Raw genomic sequence first — 18,539 nt, forward strand, 5'->3', positions numbered from 1 at the left:
AGCGCAATTCCTAATGGCCTAAAACCAAAAGCCCAGTAACGAAAGACTGTTGAACAAATAAACGGAATATTCATGTAATGGAGTAGTACACTGCCACAGGAATGAATGAGCAAACTGTTGACACACACAGCAACGTGAATGGATCTCACAAACATGGGGCAGCGTGGCAAAGGCAGGCACCAAGGAGTTCGTGCTGCATGGTACCATTTACATAAAGTCAAAAATAGGCAACGCTGAGCTGTACTTCTTGGAAGTCGGGCTAGGTAGGGTCAACCTTTCTAGAGTTCGGGAGGGCATGACTGGGAGTGCTTGGGGGAGTTCCTGGGTGCTGGGCATGTCCTCCTGGTGGCAGTTACAGTGTGTTGAGATGAAAATTCATCAAGTTGTTCACTTACGGTATATTCTTATACTTTAATATTGAGGCACTGTGTGTATCAATGCCAGTTCTTAATTTTTGATTCCCGCTGTGGTAATAAAAATTTAAATCAAGTAAGAGATTTGCATATATATAAAACAGGGATTTGTGGCATGTTGTGGAAGAAATATTGTTCATTTTTTCTTGATAATTCTTCATTGACTTCTCGATTTGTCTGAACCCGACCAGGTGAGGAAGGCAGGGCGTAGTGAATTTCATCAACACCAGCAATTACTGCTGCTTAGCATTCATTCAACCAGAGCAGCACTGGCTGGTCAGGTTCTCACCAGATTATACAGTTCTTTCTTGCCTCCCAGTCTATAATAAAACTTATCTTTTTATTACAATTTTAATACCTCCAAGAAGAGAAGCACAAAGAAAATAACTATGAAATCCGAAGACCTGGCTCAAAACAAATTCTGAACCTTTATTCTCTAAGGAACGAGGTGAAAAGATTCAAAGAGAGGTCCTCTTTTCACACAGGAATTCTTCATTTGTAACAGCAGCTATAAAAAGGCAATATGTAATGTTTAAAGAACCTGAACAATGGTCTCAGAACTATTTTATAAAATGTTCAGGTAGTGTGCAAGTTAAGTTTTCACATTCTTAGCTCAGCACAAAAATAATTGAATTCTAGTGTAAGAAGGGGACTAAAAGAAGAACAAACTTGTGTTTTAACAAATAAACTTGTGAAACACCATCTGGCCAAGCATCTAATACATTGCCTGAGACAAAATACTGAGACTCAGATCTGTTTTTTTCCTTTGAGTCCCCGTCCCTCCTCATTTGACGGTCATGGAATCTTGCCCTGTCTGTTCAAGGTCACGCAGTCAGTTGGTGACAAAGCAAGGGAAGACCTGTCATCTTTAAACTCCCAACATCTTCCCCTTTTTGCCCCATGATAGTGACTCTAAACAATAGATTAGTAAACACCCAAGGGTCATTGGTGTGATATTAATCCATCTCTTATAAAATATGTCTTTCAGCTTGCTACCCTTGAGTTTCCTCCAAAGAAACTATTTGGAAACAAGGATGAACGTGTGATTGCTGAGAGGCGAAGTCACTTAGAGGTAACGGAATTAAGCTTTTCTTTCTCTGGGTAGAAATTGTGCCGTCTGATTGACCAGTTAGAGTTGTTCATGTTATAAACACCATGGCTCTTGTTCACGGGCGTGAAGGTGCAGCTTCATTAACACCAGAGGTGGCTGCTGTGTACATGAGAAAGTAACAGTATCCATCTACTCGAGATGTAAGCCCTTATCCGACTCTGGTCTAACAGAACGTTTTTTTGGCTTGGGAGGAGATAACATTTATTCTAAGGGTTAGGAAGCAGGCTGTGGGTGAGAACTAACTATTCACAGAGACAGATGGTCTGTAATAGAGAATGAGGTACAAAAGCTTGCTGCAAAAAAAAAAAAAAAAAAAAAAAATTTTGCATTAATTAACTGAAGATATATAGTATTGCATTATTGTTACTTTTTTGAGAGAGCTGGAAGCAAAAAGACACATACCTATTTTAGTCACGGTTAGGTTTTGTTTGGCTTATTTTAATTTTATCTTCTGAGCTGGCTACATAGAGAACTTTGGTTCAACACAACTGTTGTTTTTCCAAGGGACTCACTGCCAGTGGGCATTGTGGGCTGCTTTATGTGGTTTGTATTTCTTTTCAAGGTAGAGTCGTTCATTTGGTTGGAATCTGATGCTAATGAGGCTGAGTCTTTGTGCAAAGGCACGGTCGCTGGTTCCTAGGTGGTATCTCTTGCCACCGAGGTGGGCAGGATGGAATTACAAATAGCTGACTGCAATCTCCTGTCAGCAAGCTTTCATGGGGCCTTGCAAAGTCCGCTTCACTACTTCTTTAAGAGGAATAATAATAAGACCTATTGCAAGTGAAATCAAGTAAGAGAAGGCCCAAGAGAGCCCCTTCTGAATGCTGAAGTTCTACATAAAAATGAGATATTATTCTCATTCCTACTGACAGCCAGGGCGACTTAATGCCAGGGAACCAAGAATTCGGGAGATATCCAGAGGCTGGGAGGGTCCAATGAGAGCAAAAGAGGAGGAGAAGTGGAAACCAGTGAGAAATGAACAATTATGAGACTGTGGCCCACAAGGGACAGTTGAGTGCTTTGAGATCCTCGTCTAGAACTTATAAAGAAAGACTTTTCCAGGAGTAGCCATGTTTCCTGGCCATTTGAGTTCTACTGTGAGAGAGACGTGCTCGAAGTTCTGGATTTATGATGTCTGAGCCTTGGATAAATAATGGCAGATTTCTGAAAATCATTCTATGAGTTGGCACAACCCTGACACCCAACTGAAGAACTTGCCTTCAAGGGAATGATGAGCGTGGTGAGCCTGCTCGATTAAATTCTCTTAAAGGTCTGTTGTATCATAAAAAAACGTAAAAATAACGATAGAAGTGGGTTTGGTTTTCTTTTCCGAACCTTTACCTGCCTCATTCATCTAGACTTGTCTTTAATGGGAATGTGAAGGATGATGGGATATAGAAGCAAGTGTATGAACCAACAGGAAATAGACTGTTGCCATGCTTAGCTTCTCAGGGCTTCAGTCAGAAGACACATTGGCACTCTGAGTGCTGTGCATTTGTGAGCTCTGCCCTTGGTGAACTCTTCTCTTTCCATTCTAGCCTCCAGGGTCAGAACCCAGCTCAGGGTCCTCTTTCATTCCTGGTATTTAAGCGGACCCACGTTTGTTCTTTCAGTCTTTCCTCCCTAGTCACTTAGCCCTACTAAAGCCATCAACAGAGCTGAGGAACAGAGTTCTGTGTTAATGTCTCTGCCTATGCAAGGACCCCTTCCATTGCTTGTGACTGTTACTTGTGGCATCAGCCTTTAAAGAATGGATCCCACACCTCGTGGAAATAGGCACTTATGTTTTAAATTAAATGTATTTCTCCTAATTTTGATGGTTAAATATTAGCATATCATGTCCTTTGCAAGAGCGAGTATAATTCAATTTCACTTTAATGGAAAATTAATCTGAGATTCTTGAGTTAATTTCCCACGACTATTGTGACTTTATTTTTTTCATCAAATATCCGAAGTCACCATTTGATTTAGTGTTATTTTCATGTGAAAATTAACATAATTACTTTCCCTGAGTTTCCCATTTGATTTAATTCAGTATACATTTATGTAATTCCTTATACATGCTGGAGACAGTGCTAGGTGTTATATAGACTGTAAAGAGAAATGAGACATTTCTTTCCTTCTAAGAGAATATATTTAAATTTCCTTTATGAAACTTGACCTAGAGATAAACTAAATACGTAAACATATACAGAAAATTGGATTTCGGTAGACTACGTTTGAACCAGTACACACTAGTATATATAGTGTTTGCTCAAAAGGAATTGTCTGACAATTTTTTAAATCCAGACATGCCACTTTATAAACTGCCTCACCCCGAGTAGGCTCTATAAAGCAGCATTTTGAGCAGGTATTCATTATGTTTTGATCTACCTTTTTATTAAAATGTGTCCAAAGTTTGGACTTTGTGTCTGAGTTTATCAGCAGAAAGTATAAAGTATTTTCATCTCAAAGACATAGACACTCCGTTGTCATCATGATATATAATCTGTTACAATAATTATTTGTAAAACCGGTGGGTACTGATAGGAATTTCTAACTGTCATGAGATGCTTGGGAAACGGATTTTCTTCCTTTGGAAAGAGTGGTATTAGCTGTGCATGCGGCGGTGGTGGTGTGGGTGTGGGAGCCTGGGGGTGTAGCATTGCCTATATGGCCCCATAAAAAGCCATCGAGGAGGTGACGATGGGAGGGGGAGGGGTAGAAATATGGCCTCTGGTGTGTGTCTCACTGATAACCTTGTGTGCGCTCCGCTCACACAAAGTTATTGGGCCAGCTCTAGTTGGCCTCTCATGCTGGAAAGCCCACCCAATGCTTTGGTTCCCAAAGAGCTGAAGAATCTTTGAAGGTTTGTGAGACAGGAGGATCTCTCTCTGGCTTCCCTCCTGGTAGCCCTGGAGGAACCAGTTCTGTGCAGGTGTGCCTGTCCTGGGTGGACCCTGCCCTCAAGTGGTCAGAGGATTCTGATAGCCACAGCCCCCACACAGGATGTGCCTCCCAGGCTCATACATCCCTTCTTGTAGCTTGGACAGCAGCCCAGGAGACAGACGTTGGCAGATATGATAGTGGAGGTGACAGGAAACAGATATATCGGTCTCTGATGAGCTATTTTGACCAGAAAGGTTCTTCTTACTGTATTTGAAGCCAGATACATTTACCATTAGGTCAAACCGTAAAAAATTGCCATTGTTGTAGGTCGGGATGGTGCAAAATTGGCAGCATCGTCTGCTTCCACGGAATGCTCCTGCTATCTCTCATTTCCTAAGGATTAACTGAGCACTGGGCATGAGCGAAAGGCTCATATGTCATGTGCTCCTCCCACTTAGCTTGTGAGGTAAGCTCTATTATCATCTCTGTTGTACAGGCAAGGAAATCAAGTCCTGAGAAGGATAGAGAAAGGTCTTACACCTGGTCACAGACAAAGCCTCAGCTCATACTAGAACATCCTTCAAAGCAAGCCCCTCTCTTTAAATATTAGCATGCTCTAAGTTTGGAACGCAACTGGGTCTTCCCCTAAAGAAATGGCTCCTCCTTTGAAAAAATATCTTCCAGCATTATACCACAGTGTTAACTAAGATCCGCTGCCTGGTTATTTATTCTTTTTTTTTTTTTTTTTAAGATTTTATTTATTTATTTATTTGACAGACAGAGATCACAAGTAGGTAGAGAGGCAGGCAGAGAGAGATAGGGGGAAGCAGGCTCCCCGCTGAGCAGAGAGCCTGATGCGGAGCTTGATCCCTGGACCCTGGGATCATGACCTGAGCTGAAGGCAGAGGCTTTAACCCACTGAGCCACCCAGGTACCCCTGGTTATTTATTCTTCACTACCTTTTTTTTTTTTTTTCCATTCAGCAATTGAGCACCTACTCTATGCCAAGCAGTGTTCTACAACTGAAAAAACTCTAGAACAACACAGTATTTCTCATCTCTTTTGTCCTCATCTGTTATTTGGACACAACGATAAGAGTGACCTTTCATTATAACCTTGTCTTTTTTCATTTAAGGAAAAATGCTTATCGTTAATTGTTGATTTTTAAATATTTGCTTCATGGCTCATCAAAGGTTCTGAATCTCAATTGCTCCTGCTTTTGTGTATTTTTAAGGCGTATCTTTAGCCTTGATGTCACATAATTCCTATGAAGATTTATTTCTTCTCTGAATTACCAAAGAGTATAAACTCAGAATATCTTTAAAGATATTTTTGTGACTTTAAATATTACATGCAAGTATTATATATAAAAAACATATGTAGTATATTCTTATATGTATATCCAAATGGCTATCAAATGGAGTTTGTTTTTTTTTTAAGATTTTCTTTATTTATTTGACAGCCATAGATGGCGAGAAAGGAAACACAAGCTGGGGGAGTGGGAGAGGAAGAAGCAGGCTTCCCATTGAGCAAGTAGCCTGATGTGGGGCTCGATCCCTGGGCCCTAGGATCAGGACCTGAGCCAAAGACAGACGCCTAAGGACTGAGCCACCCAGGCCACCCCTCAGATTGAGTTCTAATAAGTAAGATGTGGTATGATACTAACACTAGGCCTTAACCACAGCTTTAGAATATACTGCTTCTCAGACTTCAGTGGTAAAGAACCAATTATCTATACTTGATCATTTATCAGTACTTTTGCAAAATGAATGAGAGTTAATTACTAGAAATGTGAAATGAAAAAATGAAATAGAAAGGTCATATGAAATGCAAGCAGAGTTCTTTTATTTTTTAAAGATTTATTTATTTATTTTAGAGAGATGAGGGGAGCATGAGTGGGAGGGGCAGGGGGGAAGAGAGAGAGAGAGAATCTCAAGCAGACTCTCTGCTAAGGAGCTGGATTTCATGACCTTGAAATCATGACCTGAACTGAAACCAAGTGTCAGACTCTTAACCGACTCTGCCACCCAGGTGCCCCCCTTTTTATTCCATGTAGATTCAGTAGACATGAAAATTCTCTGTCACACTGCAATACAAGAGTCTAAAACACTTGTTTGATTCTATAATGTTCAGGAAATCTCACCTCCATTCCTGATAAGACTCCTGTCACTGTTTGGCTTTATGTCTCATACCTCCGCTGTTGCACTCTTAAGTTACTTGAAGGCAACAGTATTGACATCTCACTGAATTCTTAACTATCCCATGGTATTTCACACATGCCTCACAGACTCATTGAATTATTCAATGAATATCAGAAAATCCGTCCACATTAACCCCAAATTAATGAGTTTTCTGTTTTACTTTTGTTGATTGGTGAGAGGCGCATTTTTTAGTTATGAATTTCAGGGAACATTATCATCTACTTGGAGACGTTTCTGCTAATCATCTTAATAGTCCATCATTTCAAGGAGCGATCTGTAATTAATGAAAACAAGTGAAATCCTCTAAAATGATAAAGCTTTCAAGAATAATATAGCCACCTTTGGAAGTAAGAACCCAAGAGATTTCTAGGAAGTTTTCTTGAAAGGACTAAGAACATGCAGCAAGCCCAAGGCTACATCTTTACTTCTTCCCCATTTTCATCTCATAAGCTAAGGCCTTAGTAAGGGTAAAAAGCAATATGGTAACTAAGAGTGTGGGCCTTGGGGCAGATCATCCAGTCTTCAATCCCTGTGCTGCCCTTTTGGGGTCCTTTAATGTCACTTGATCAGTTTCCTTATCTGCAGAGTGAGGATAAACACAACCAGCACCACCTACCTAGAGTTGATCTTACGGTTGAAGGGGGTCCTGTACATAATGTGGACTCTGCTCCAGAGAAGACTCCAGGCCTCTGGGTGCGACAGTGATGGCAGTGAAGCTAGTGGTGATGGCGGTGCTGATGGCAGTGATGGCAGCGACGGAGCCTTTACAGCATGTTATAGACATGCTTGCAAGCCAGGAAAGGACAGAAGAGCCCCATCCACCAACAGCTGTAACATGTAACAGTATGAGTATCTCAGTTTGTCACCTGTACTGGCAAGATCAGCATCTGAGGGCAACGACACTGTCACGATGGGGGTGTTCGTATTCACGGTGGCACCTGGAGGATGTCAAGAGTCTCTCCCTGTAATGCCAGCCTTTCTTTCAACCTGTAAAATTATAATCTGAAAACTAGAAATGTTTTCTGACGACTTAAGCGTGATCAAGCTGTTCTCCATTGTGAGGAAAGAGAAGAGGTGCAGGATTATTAAGAAATGAGCTCACTTGGGGGCACCTGGGCGGCTCAGCGAGTTAAGGCTCTGCTCATGACCTCAGGGTCCTGGGATCGAGCCCTACATCAGGCTCTGCTCGGTGGGAGGCTGCCTCCTCCTCTCTCTCTGCCTACCTCTCTGCCTGCCTCTCTGCCTACCTGTGATCTCTGTCTGTCAAATAAATAAATAAAATCTTTAAAAAAAAAAAAAAAAGAAGAAGAAGAAGAAAGAAAGAAAAGAAAAGAAATGAGCTCGCTTCCTCCACAGTTCTATAGCTTCTGTTCCCAGCTGGTCAGTTCTCCTCGCGTGTGTCCTGGGTTACTGACCGCACAACTGCCCACCGTGGGGTCCCCAGCTGACACCCGCTATAGCTCCTGAGCTTCTGCCCCTGAAAAACTAGACAGGTGTCAGTGCTTTTCAGCAGAAACCCCCAGAAATATAGCTCTTTTTGAACCATGTTAAATGTATCGATTCACTGTACTCAGGAAGGACATATGCAATGGGAAGTATCCCAGCCAAAGGGTGTTACAAAGAACTTACAGCAGGATTTGGCCTATTTTAGGTGATTTCAGGGAGAGTGAAAGGAAGTGGGGCTTTGTTCTGGACTGGATGCTGGGCTGATTCTATGCTTGGGTGTCTTAGTAATTCTTACCTAGAAGGCAAGAAGAGAGTGATGTTAAAACTATGATTGATACAAAAGCAGTCACCCACATTAGCCAAAATAGTGAGATATTTGTTCGTGTTTATGATTTGAACACCATTCATGCTTTTGTCTGTATCTGGATGAGTTTATAGAATGGTCTGTGTGTGTATCCACGTGGCTTCTTCAGGATCAGAGCAGACTTGCCTGGTGTTAGTATTCTTTGAAATTGTTTACGATTGACAAGAGAACACAACTTAGCTGTAAGTACCCAGCCAGCTCCTAGCTGTTTTTCTTTCCTTTTCCTTTTTCTTACAATAAAGGGATACCAAGAGTTTATAAGTATTATCCTTTCTAATGGAAATAGTGTGCTAAATGAAGAGTTGTTTCCAAAGTAAGTCATGATAGTTCAAATGCCTTATCTACTAAACACAAATGCCAAATACTGGTTTTCAGTATTGATGCCACCCTCCCTCACTTACCCCCCCCCCCCACTGCCCACTGCCAAGAGTCACTTTCCTCACTTATCATGCCAGCAACACATATAGTCTGTTTTTTCTGACCAAGAACAGGGCATCAGTCTCCTTTAGTTTTATGTTAGTTTCAAGTCTTAGATTTCTAACAATAGAATCATTGGGTTTTAACATCTTATAGATTGGGCCCTTTCAGTTTCCAAAGTAAATTTCAGGAGGTAAAAAACCCTTAAGTTTTCTCATTCATTTAGCTATCTTAAAGATATCTAGTAATTCTATGCTTAATTTAACATCTTTTCCATCTACGTTCTGCTGATCTTACAGAATGGATAATGGCAGAACTGTTATCAAATGAAGGCAGAGATTTAAGAAGTACTTCACACAGAGGACCATTTTCTTCCTCATTAACGTTTTTTTTTTTTCCTTCTGGTTATCTGGTTATTCACATTAACTGTTTTTTGTTATTAGTCCATTAATACCATCATCAGTAGAGAAGCGTTTCTGAAGGGGGTTAAGTGACTGTCAGTGCGTTAGAGGACACTGAGCCCATTTGGCAGCTGTTCCCTCTTGGTGCTTTGTGGAGTCAGAAGAACTGACATGCTGTGATCCTGGGGCTAAGAAAGAAAACTGTGTGGTACTGGAATAACGTGGAAGGTTCTAGAGTCAGACCTGGGCTTGATCCTGTCTCTGATACACCCATGTCCGTGTGAACTTGGCATCTTTCTTCCATCTCTGAACTTGTTTCTCACTTACTAAATGGCGGGACTAACTGTAAAGTTATTGGAATTACTTGAGAAATCATATATACTGGGAGTAATCCATGCCATAAAGTGGGGAGAAGGAAGTATGAGAAAGAATGAACTCCAGCAGCAAATTGCCTGTCAAGCCTTTTTTGGAATTGATAAGCCATATGGCAAGATTGCAGGACACAGGTAGTCATTTGTGTTCCCATACACTGATAATGAACAAGTAGAATTTAGAATCAAAAACACAGTATCAAAAAAAAAAAAAAACCACACAGTATCATTCACATTAGTGCCCACAAAAATTAAATATCTAGCTAAAATCTAACAAAATATGTATAAGATCTATGTGAGGAAAATAAAACTCTGATGAAAGAACTAAACAAATGAGAGAGTTCATATTCATGAGTAGGAAGACTCAATGTTGTCAAGATATCAGGCCTTGCCAGCTTGATCTGTAGATTCCTTGTAATCCCAATCAGAACCCAGAAAATTATTTTGTGAATATGGACAAACTGACTCTGAAGTTTAAGTGGAGAGGCAAAACATCCAGAATGGCCAATATCATTTCAAAGGAGAAGAACAGAGTTGGAGAACTGAAACTGCCAACTTCAGGACTTAACTAGAAGCCACAGAATCAAGACAGTGTGTTATTGGCAAAAGAACAAAGATGTCAAAGGAACAGAATAGGGAGCCCAGAAATAGACACATAAATATAGTCAAGTGATCTTTGACAAAGATGCAAAGCCAATACAATGAAGCAAAAATAGTCTTTTCAACAAATGGTGTTGGGACAAGTGGACATCTGCATGCCAGAGGGGGAATTAATGAATCTAGACATAGACCTTACAAAGAGGAACTCAAAATGGATAATAGACCTAAATATAAGACAAAAACTGTAAAACTCCTAGGAGATAGCATAGGAGAAAACCCAGATGACCTTGGGTATGGTGATGAACTTTCAGATACAACATCAAAGGCACAATCCATGAAAGAAATCTTTGATAAGCTAGAATTCATTAAAATTGAAAACTTTTACACTACAAAAGACAGCACCTAAAGAATGAGAAGACAAGCCACCGACTGGAAAAAAAATATTTGCAAAAGATGTCTGATAAAGAACTCTTATACAAAACATACAATGAACTCTTAAAATCCAACAATAAGATGATGAAAAATTAAATTGAAACATTGCCAAAAGGGCACGTAGGTGGCTCAAGTGACTCTTGATTTCAGCTCAGGTCATAATCTCAGGGTCACGAGATTGAGCCCCATATCAGGCTGCTGGAGATTCTCTCCCTCTCCTTCTACCCCTCCCCACTGTGCTCGCTCACTCTTTCTCTCTCTGTCAAATAAATCTTTTAAAAAAATGGGCAAAGACGAACAGACAGCTAACAAAGAAGACATACAGATGGCAAGTAAGTTTATAAAAAGGATGTTCACTAATGTATCATTAGGGAATTATAAATTAAAATAACAATGAGATGCCTCTCCATACCTACTAAAATGGCCAAAATCTAAAACACTAAGGACATCAAATGTTGGTAAGGATGTGGAGCAGTAGGAACTCTCATTCATTGCTGGTGGGAATGAAAAATGATAACAGCCACTTTGAAAGACAGTGTGAAAGTTTCTCTAAAGACACTGTCACCAATCAGTTCAGCAGTCACATAAGTCAGCAAGCCTTATGGCTTGCCCGAATGACTTGAAAACTTATATCATGATTGTTTATAGCAGCTTTATTAATTAATTGCCCAAACTTGGAAGCAACCAAGTTGTCCTTCAGTAAGTGAATGGATATTCATGGTACATCCAGAACGTTAAATAGTGTTCAATACTAAAAAGAGATGAGCTATCAAGCTATGAAAAGACATGGGAAAAACTTAAATACATATTACTAAATGAAGGAAGCCAACCTGGAAAGACATATACATATATACTGTATGATTCTAACTAGATGACATTAGGAGAAGGCAAAACTGTTGAGACAATGGAAGGATCAGTGGTGACTAGGGTGCACAGAGGATTTTTAGGGCAGTGAAACACCTCCGTATGATACAACACCAGGAGTGAACCCTAATGTAATCTGTGGACTTTGGGTGATGATCTGTCATTGTCAGTTCATTGCTTTATAACAAATGTGACACTCTGGTATGGAACTTTAATAGTGGCTAAAAAAAATCAAATCACCGTGTAATCACATCATACATTTATAATCTCCTTCCTTTCCTTCTTTTTTCTCCTCATTCCTCTTTCACTTCTGTCCTCCCTCCATCCTCTTATTTTTCCATTGTCCCTTTGCTAAACCAAAAGAGGGACGAAGAATGCATAGATGGGTTGGTGAGTGGATTTGATACCATTACACATTTTTCCTATGAGTATAAGGTTAAACTCTTGTTAAAAGAAAGGTAATCATCCTCTAAGCCAATAATATTTTTCATACACATGTTATCCACTTTTAAGCAAATGATAATATATTTTCCATTAAGATCAGCTCACTCATTATTCTGAAACTTGAAAGTCACTATTTTATCTGTCTTTACCAAGCATGATTTTTATTCACTCTCTCTTTCCAAACTCAGAGTAGATATCTGTGTATATATGAGTCAGTGCTTTTCAGAGTCTGCAAATTAATGAGGTGCCCATCCAAAGAACAGTCTTTGAAATTACAACATTTCAACACAGAAACAAAAAAGGAAATCTCTTGTAATTGCATGCAACTATAAAACAAAGTTAAAGGCCACTTGGAATATTTATGTAATTGACAAATGGTTACAAAGATCCTTTCCCCCTGTAATTTTCATATATTACTACAAAGACTTTTTCACATTGACATTTGGTTCAGAGGACCTTTGTGCTCGTCTCTCGTGTAATATCACTTAGGATATTCTAAGCGACCTATTATTACATTTAATTACACAGTATAATTTGTAAGGAGTTTTTCTTCAAGTGTCACTTAAAAAAAAAAAAAATCTCCAATATAGGTTGCCCTTTCCTCTACCTCTTAACTTTCTCCTGTACTAAAACTAAATGTCCCTCCATTCTATCAATTTAGTATGAAGAGCCAGAAGAACTTGAGCACATTCATTTTAGCATCAAAGTGTGGCTAGAAATTCTCACGGAAAAGAGGAGAGGACATCTTTACTGAAGGACATGGCCCCAGGTCTTCTTGGTAATCTTTGGTAATTCTTCGCAACCCATTCTGGTTCACAAGAGGAATTGGGTTTCCCAAAGAGTGTTGTATTTGTTAATATCAGGTGTTCGAGTAGTTCTTCCTATCAAAGAATGCAGTCCCATTCCATTTGCCCATTTCTGTTCTGTGAAGGTTTATGCAGCCACCTCCCACTTGACAAACAGTGATGCATTAAAGAAACTTTGAAATAGTGTAATATAGAAATCAATGACCTATTCTACCTCCTTTTTCACCTTATTTCTCAGGACAATATTGACAAAACCAAAAAGAATAATGTAACGAACCCCACTGTGCCCTCCCAAGTTACCCAACTTCAACACTTCATTAGCATGTTTCCAGTCTATTTCATTTGTACCCCTAGGCATGGCACGGCACACACACTTGATTAATTTAAAACCAATACCATACATCGTATATTTTATCCATAAGTATTTTAGGTTGTACCTCTTAAAAAGCAAGACATTGTAACTTTTTATTTTTTACTTATTTTTTTCCAAATTTTTATTTAAATTCTAGTTAGTTAAGATATAGCATAATATTAATTTCAGGGATAGAATTTAGTGATTAATCACTTACATATAACACCCAGTGTTCATTATAACAAGTGCCCACCTTAATACCCATCCCCCATTTAGTTCATTGCCTACCCCCCTACCTCCATCAGTCCTCAGTTTGTTCTCTACCTTAAGAGTCTAATTTGGTTTGTTCCCCTCTCTCTTTTCTTTCCCCCTCCCATACATTGACCTTTTTTTCCCCTAAAACTCCACATATGAGTGAAATCATATGGTACTTGTCTTTCTCTGACAGACCTACTTTGCTTAGCTTAATACTTTCTAGTTCTGTCCACATCATTGCAAATGGCAAGATTTCATTCTTTTTGATGGCTGAGTAATATTCCATTCTGTATTTATACCACCTCTTCTTTATCTGTTCATCAGTCAGTGGACATCTGGGCTCTCTCCATAATCTGGCCATTGTTGATAATGCTGCTATAAACATAATAATGCTGCTATAAACATCAGTATATTTGTGTCCTTTGGGTAAATAACTTGTAGTACAATTGCTGGATCATAAGATAGTTCTATTTTTAACTTGTTTAAGGAATCTCCATACTGTTTTCCAGAGTGGCTGTACCAGTTTGCATTCCCACCAATTGTGCAAGAGCATTCCCCTTTCTCCACATCCTCACCAACAGCCATTTTTTCCTGTTGTTCATTTTAGCCATTCTGACTGGTGTGAGGTGGTATCTCCTTGTGGCTTTGATTTGTATTTCCCTGATATTGAGCGATGTTGAGCATCTTTTCATATAGACGCTCTGTTTTTTAAAACATAACCATTATCATCACACATCCATACACATACACACATACACATCCTAAGAATTAGCTAATCTCTTAAAATAAATAACCCATCAATGTTTAGGCCACACCAATTTTCTCTCATTTTTTTTGTTTGTTTTTATTTTTCCAATAGATGAATCAAGAGCCAAATAATATCCACACATGGCATTGGTTGATATGCCTTTAAAGTGTCTAATGAGCTATAGCTTTCCCTTCCCTCTTTTCTTGTCACCATTTGTTGTCAATGAAACCATCCCATTTATCCACTGAATTCTTACATTTTGGTTTTGCTAATATGGCATCTTCACCGTATCATTCATCAAGCTCCTCTAATCTGCATTTTCTGAAAACCAGTACTTAGATTGAGAAGCTTGATCTAGTCTAGGTTTGTTTTTGTTTTGTTTTGTTTTGTTTTGTTTTTTTGGCAAGATCCCATCTGAGAGGAAGTGTGTGGTCGTCACTTGTAATCTTTGATCTTTATGAAAGCAGTGCACTGACAATTGTCCATGCTCAAAACTACTTTCCATGCCTCGATTGTCCTACATGTGTCAGACCATGGTGCCTGTCTTCAAAGAACTCTTAAATCTGTTAGGACAGACTCAACAAGTAATCACAGGCCGCTGTCACAACTCCAGGGATAGTCACAAGCTGCCTTTGCAGTTACCAGAGGATGTGATTTCCAAAGTAGTGGTTCTGAAATCTGTATGGCTGACCTTTGAAATTATCTTGATTTCAGATTTTCAGACTTTGTTCCAGTATATTTTGATTCAGCAGAATGAGAGTGGGACCAAAAAAAATGAGAGTGGTAAAGAGATAGACAGGGATGGAAAAGCCAGATGCCAAAGCCATCTCCATGACTTTGGACCTGATCTGGTGAACAAGGAGGAGCCAGTGGAGTGTTTTAAGTGGAGGAATAGAGTGGTGAGTAGGTGGGAGCAGGGGAGATAGGAGGCAGGAAGGGCAATGACCAGGTTGTAGCTATCTTCAGTAAGATACCACTGTGGCCTGAAGGACAAGGTGATGGCACTTGGGATGGAGAAAAGTAGATGGATAGATACACAAGAGGTAGAATCAGCATGGCTTGTCACTCCATTGAATGAGAGCTGCAAGTGGTAATGGAAGCTGTATGGACGCCTAAGACCTGGACCTCCATCACCACAGAGAAATCTGGTATTAAATGTATTTGTGAATTTTACATTTTTTCATGTAACTTACGGTATCAAAATAGTGTTTTATTTTTTTTACCACTTCATTAATTTGGTTTTGGAAACAGGAGTCGTTGGGGCTCTCCAGAGAAATAGAACCAATAAAGTAAGTGTGTATGTGTGTGTGTGTAAAGAGATTTATTATAAGGAGTGGCTCACATGATAGTAGAGGCTGAGAAATCCCCAGCTAGGCAGTTAGCAAGATGGAGACTGGGGAGAGCCAATGGAATGGTTCCAGTCTGAGCCCAAAGGCCTAAGCGCACTGAGAGATGATGGTGTAAATTCCATGCAAAAAGCCAGCAGTCTTGAGACCCATGAAGAGCTGATCTTTCCATTCATGGCCACGGGCAAGAAAAGACCAGTGTCCCAGCTCAGGGTAGCCAGGCTGGAGTTCCGTGAAGGGTCAGTGTTCTGTGCAAGCCTTCAACTGATTGACTGATGCTCCCGCATTAGGGAGGACAATATCTGCTTTACTCAGTCTGTTCACTCAAATGTCCCTCTCACCCCACAACAGCCTCCTGGACAAGCCACACTGTTTGACTAAATTTGGGGGCAGTGAAGTTGAGGCATAGGATTAACTGTGACAGAAGCCATTCTGCTCACCCCAGATACAATTGCAATTTTACCATTTGTTGGACTTTTGATATTCTAACATCAGTCCCAACTACAGTCCCAACTCATGTGCCATCCCAGCAGTAAATCAGTAACGCCTGTCATCTCTCCAGGTCCCTTGCTCATTTACAAGGTGTTTGGGGTTTGACAAATACCTAACAGAGATTCTCCAACTCTTTCCTATTTATTGAAATGGCGTCAGATGAAAGTAACACAGCACAGCTCAAGATGTTAGGTTTAGGAGCTCTGCAAGCTCTCTTCATGGAGTTCCGTATAGAACATTTTTCATTTCCCTGGTTACTTTTAAAAGCAAAATGAAATGAAGCCTGAACATTGCAGTGCTAAACAGCTGGAGGGCTGTTCCTACTCTCTTCCTAGATACAGCAAGGCATCACTATTTGTTTTCTTTTATTAAATGTCTCATTGCCTCTGAAACACAAGTAGATATTACAATTGGCTGGACTATGGGAGCCTGCAGCATAAGCTCCCTTCTCTGTCGCCCATACCTGGAGCTAGCTTGCCTGCTTGTTCAGAGACAGATGTCAGCTTCAAGATGCTATTGACCTTACTGTTTACTCTGCTTAATTAAATACCATTTTAATATTTTCTCATCTGCCACCCCTTACAGCTCACATTCATGCTGTGGCACAACACTGGGGAGAAGGAAAGGTCTTTTAAGCTGGAGCACTTAATTAGCTCCCAGGCCCCAGGGGGAAGCGTCAGATAGAAATACAGCTAAAAATATGGTAAAGAGTAGCATACCTGGGGCACCTGGTTGGCTCAGTGGGCTAAGCCTCTGCCTTTGGCTCAGGTCATGATCTCAGGGTCCTGGGATCAAGCATCAGGATCTCTCCTGACCAGGGTGTCTGCCCCCCCCCCACCTGAGTCTCTGCCTATTTGTAATCTCTGTAAAATAAATAAATAAAATCTTAAAAAAAAAAAAAAAAGAGTAGCCATACCTGAGAGAGAGCCCTGGATGGTCAAGAAGACATTGACCACCTCTGATGATGCCCATGTTATTAAAATTGTTTTGGGGGGATAGCGCCTGAGTGGCTCAGTTAGTTAAGCACCTACTTTTGGCTCAGGTCAGTCATGATTGCAGGGTCCTGGGCTCCCTGCTCAGCAGGCTCGAGCCTGCTTCTCCCTCTTCACCTGCCCCTCCCATCCCACTCATGTTCTTTCTCTCTCAAATAAAAATTTTAAAAATTGTTTTGGAATTAATGACGATTTTGAATCACGTATACACGATCGTAACATGTTTGTATTGCTAGTACCCCTGTTTTGTCAGTTACACTTGCTCATGTCTGCCTGAGGCTATTTTTCTCTTACCCCAGTGTATATATCATCCTTGATGTAAATAAATCAGTGGCCCCACCGTGAAGTTCTTAGTCCCTTTCTGCACCGTCATGTGACCACATCGTCATTTAGCACCTCCTGACTGTGTTGTTTTAAATGCAGTCACCATCTTGTTAAGACTCACTGGAGGAGGAAATTTCTCGTACAATGAAGTATTATTATAAAATAACATAAGCCATGATATATGATAAGTTACACAGATTTAATTATAGATTATATTATACAAATAGAGGCATAGTTATAAATATAGTTATATAGGTAAAATATAGACATAGGCTCTAGATGTATATAGAGATATCAATTATAGATATAATTCAATGCTGGATGTAGATATATAGGAGTATTGTAATAGAATAAAAGAAAAATCCGTTCTTGTCGTGAAAACCTAAAACACAGGAGTTTCTGGAAATGATGGCAGCACAGCCCTGTTCCCTTAGTGCAGGCAGCTGTTCTGGCTCATTCCTGTGGAGCTGCCACAGCCCAGCCCCGTGGATGTTGGCTAAGAGGTGGGGTGGGGGCTTGTAGGTAGCTCTTTATCCTCTGAATGCTCTGGAATCATTTTGACCATGAACTCACTTAGGCCTGTGCTTGAGCCACAGTCACCTCTGTGTTATAGCCTAAGGTGGCAGTAAAACTTGGATATTAAATCTGTTAAAAATGCTTGTTTATTCTTGGGAAAATAATGAGTAAGCTTGCCGTGAATCAGAAAGCCCTCATCAGAAAACCACAAAGGCTAAAGACTAAGTAAGGATGCTGCGGAGGGAAAAAAGCAGCTGGAGCCAAGAGCAAAGACTACCCTTCCCCTCCCCCCAGTACCCTGGCTCCCCAGGGAGGTCAGCAGGCACCACCGAGTGAAGACCTCCCTCTTCACGGCTAAAGCTGGGATCCCCTTAATCATCACCAGCTCCAGTCCCATTCCACAGCCATTCCATGTCTTGGGTGATTCTGGCCACGGCCGTGGAGAACAGCCCCACCGTGTGCCACAGCGCCTTGGGCTCTCCCTGTTTCTCCCTCCGGCTGCAGCCCAGAGTGTGGACGGAGGTGTGGGGCCTGTCGGAGCCTCCCAAAGTGAGAGACAGAAGTATGGGTAAATGAGAAGCACATTCTGCATGTTTCTCAGAGGGTCCCAGGCAGAGCCGAGTGCTGCCCTGGATAGGAACCTGAGTATGGACAGCCCTGTAACTTAGCTCCTTTCTCCACTCTTGCTTGCCGTGAATCAGAAAGCCCTTTACCTCTCTCGCCAAGATCTTCCGAAAATTAACTCCCTCCATCTCTGCTTTCGTGGGATATGAAAT

At 40.6% G+C, this 18,539-nt stretch overlaps 1 protein-coding gene across 2 annotated transcripts in view; it reads left to right on the top strand.

The window, feature by feature from the left end:
• KIF16B (kinesin family member 16B) overlaps positions 1-18,539 on the top strand; it is a 284,713-nt gene that overhangs the window by 250,104 nt on the left and 16,070 nt on the right. For both annotated transcript variants that reach the window (XM_059406507.1, XM_059406508.1), the window contains one exon: positions 1,402-1,485. In XM_059406507.1, coding sequence (XP_059262490.1) covers positions 1,402-1,485 — 84 coding nt within the window. The remainder of the gene's footprint in view (positions 1-1,401; positions 1,486-18,539) is intronic.

This window comes from Mustela nigripes, chromosome 7, assembly GCF_022355385.1.
Source record: "Mustela nigripes isolate SB6536 chromosome 7, MUSNIG.SB6536, whole genome shotgun sequence".
NCBI lineage: Eukaryota > Metazoa > Chordata > Mammalia > Carnivora > Mustelidae > Mustela > Mustela nigripes.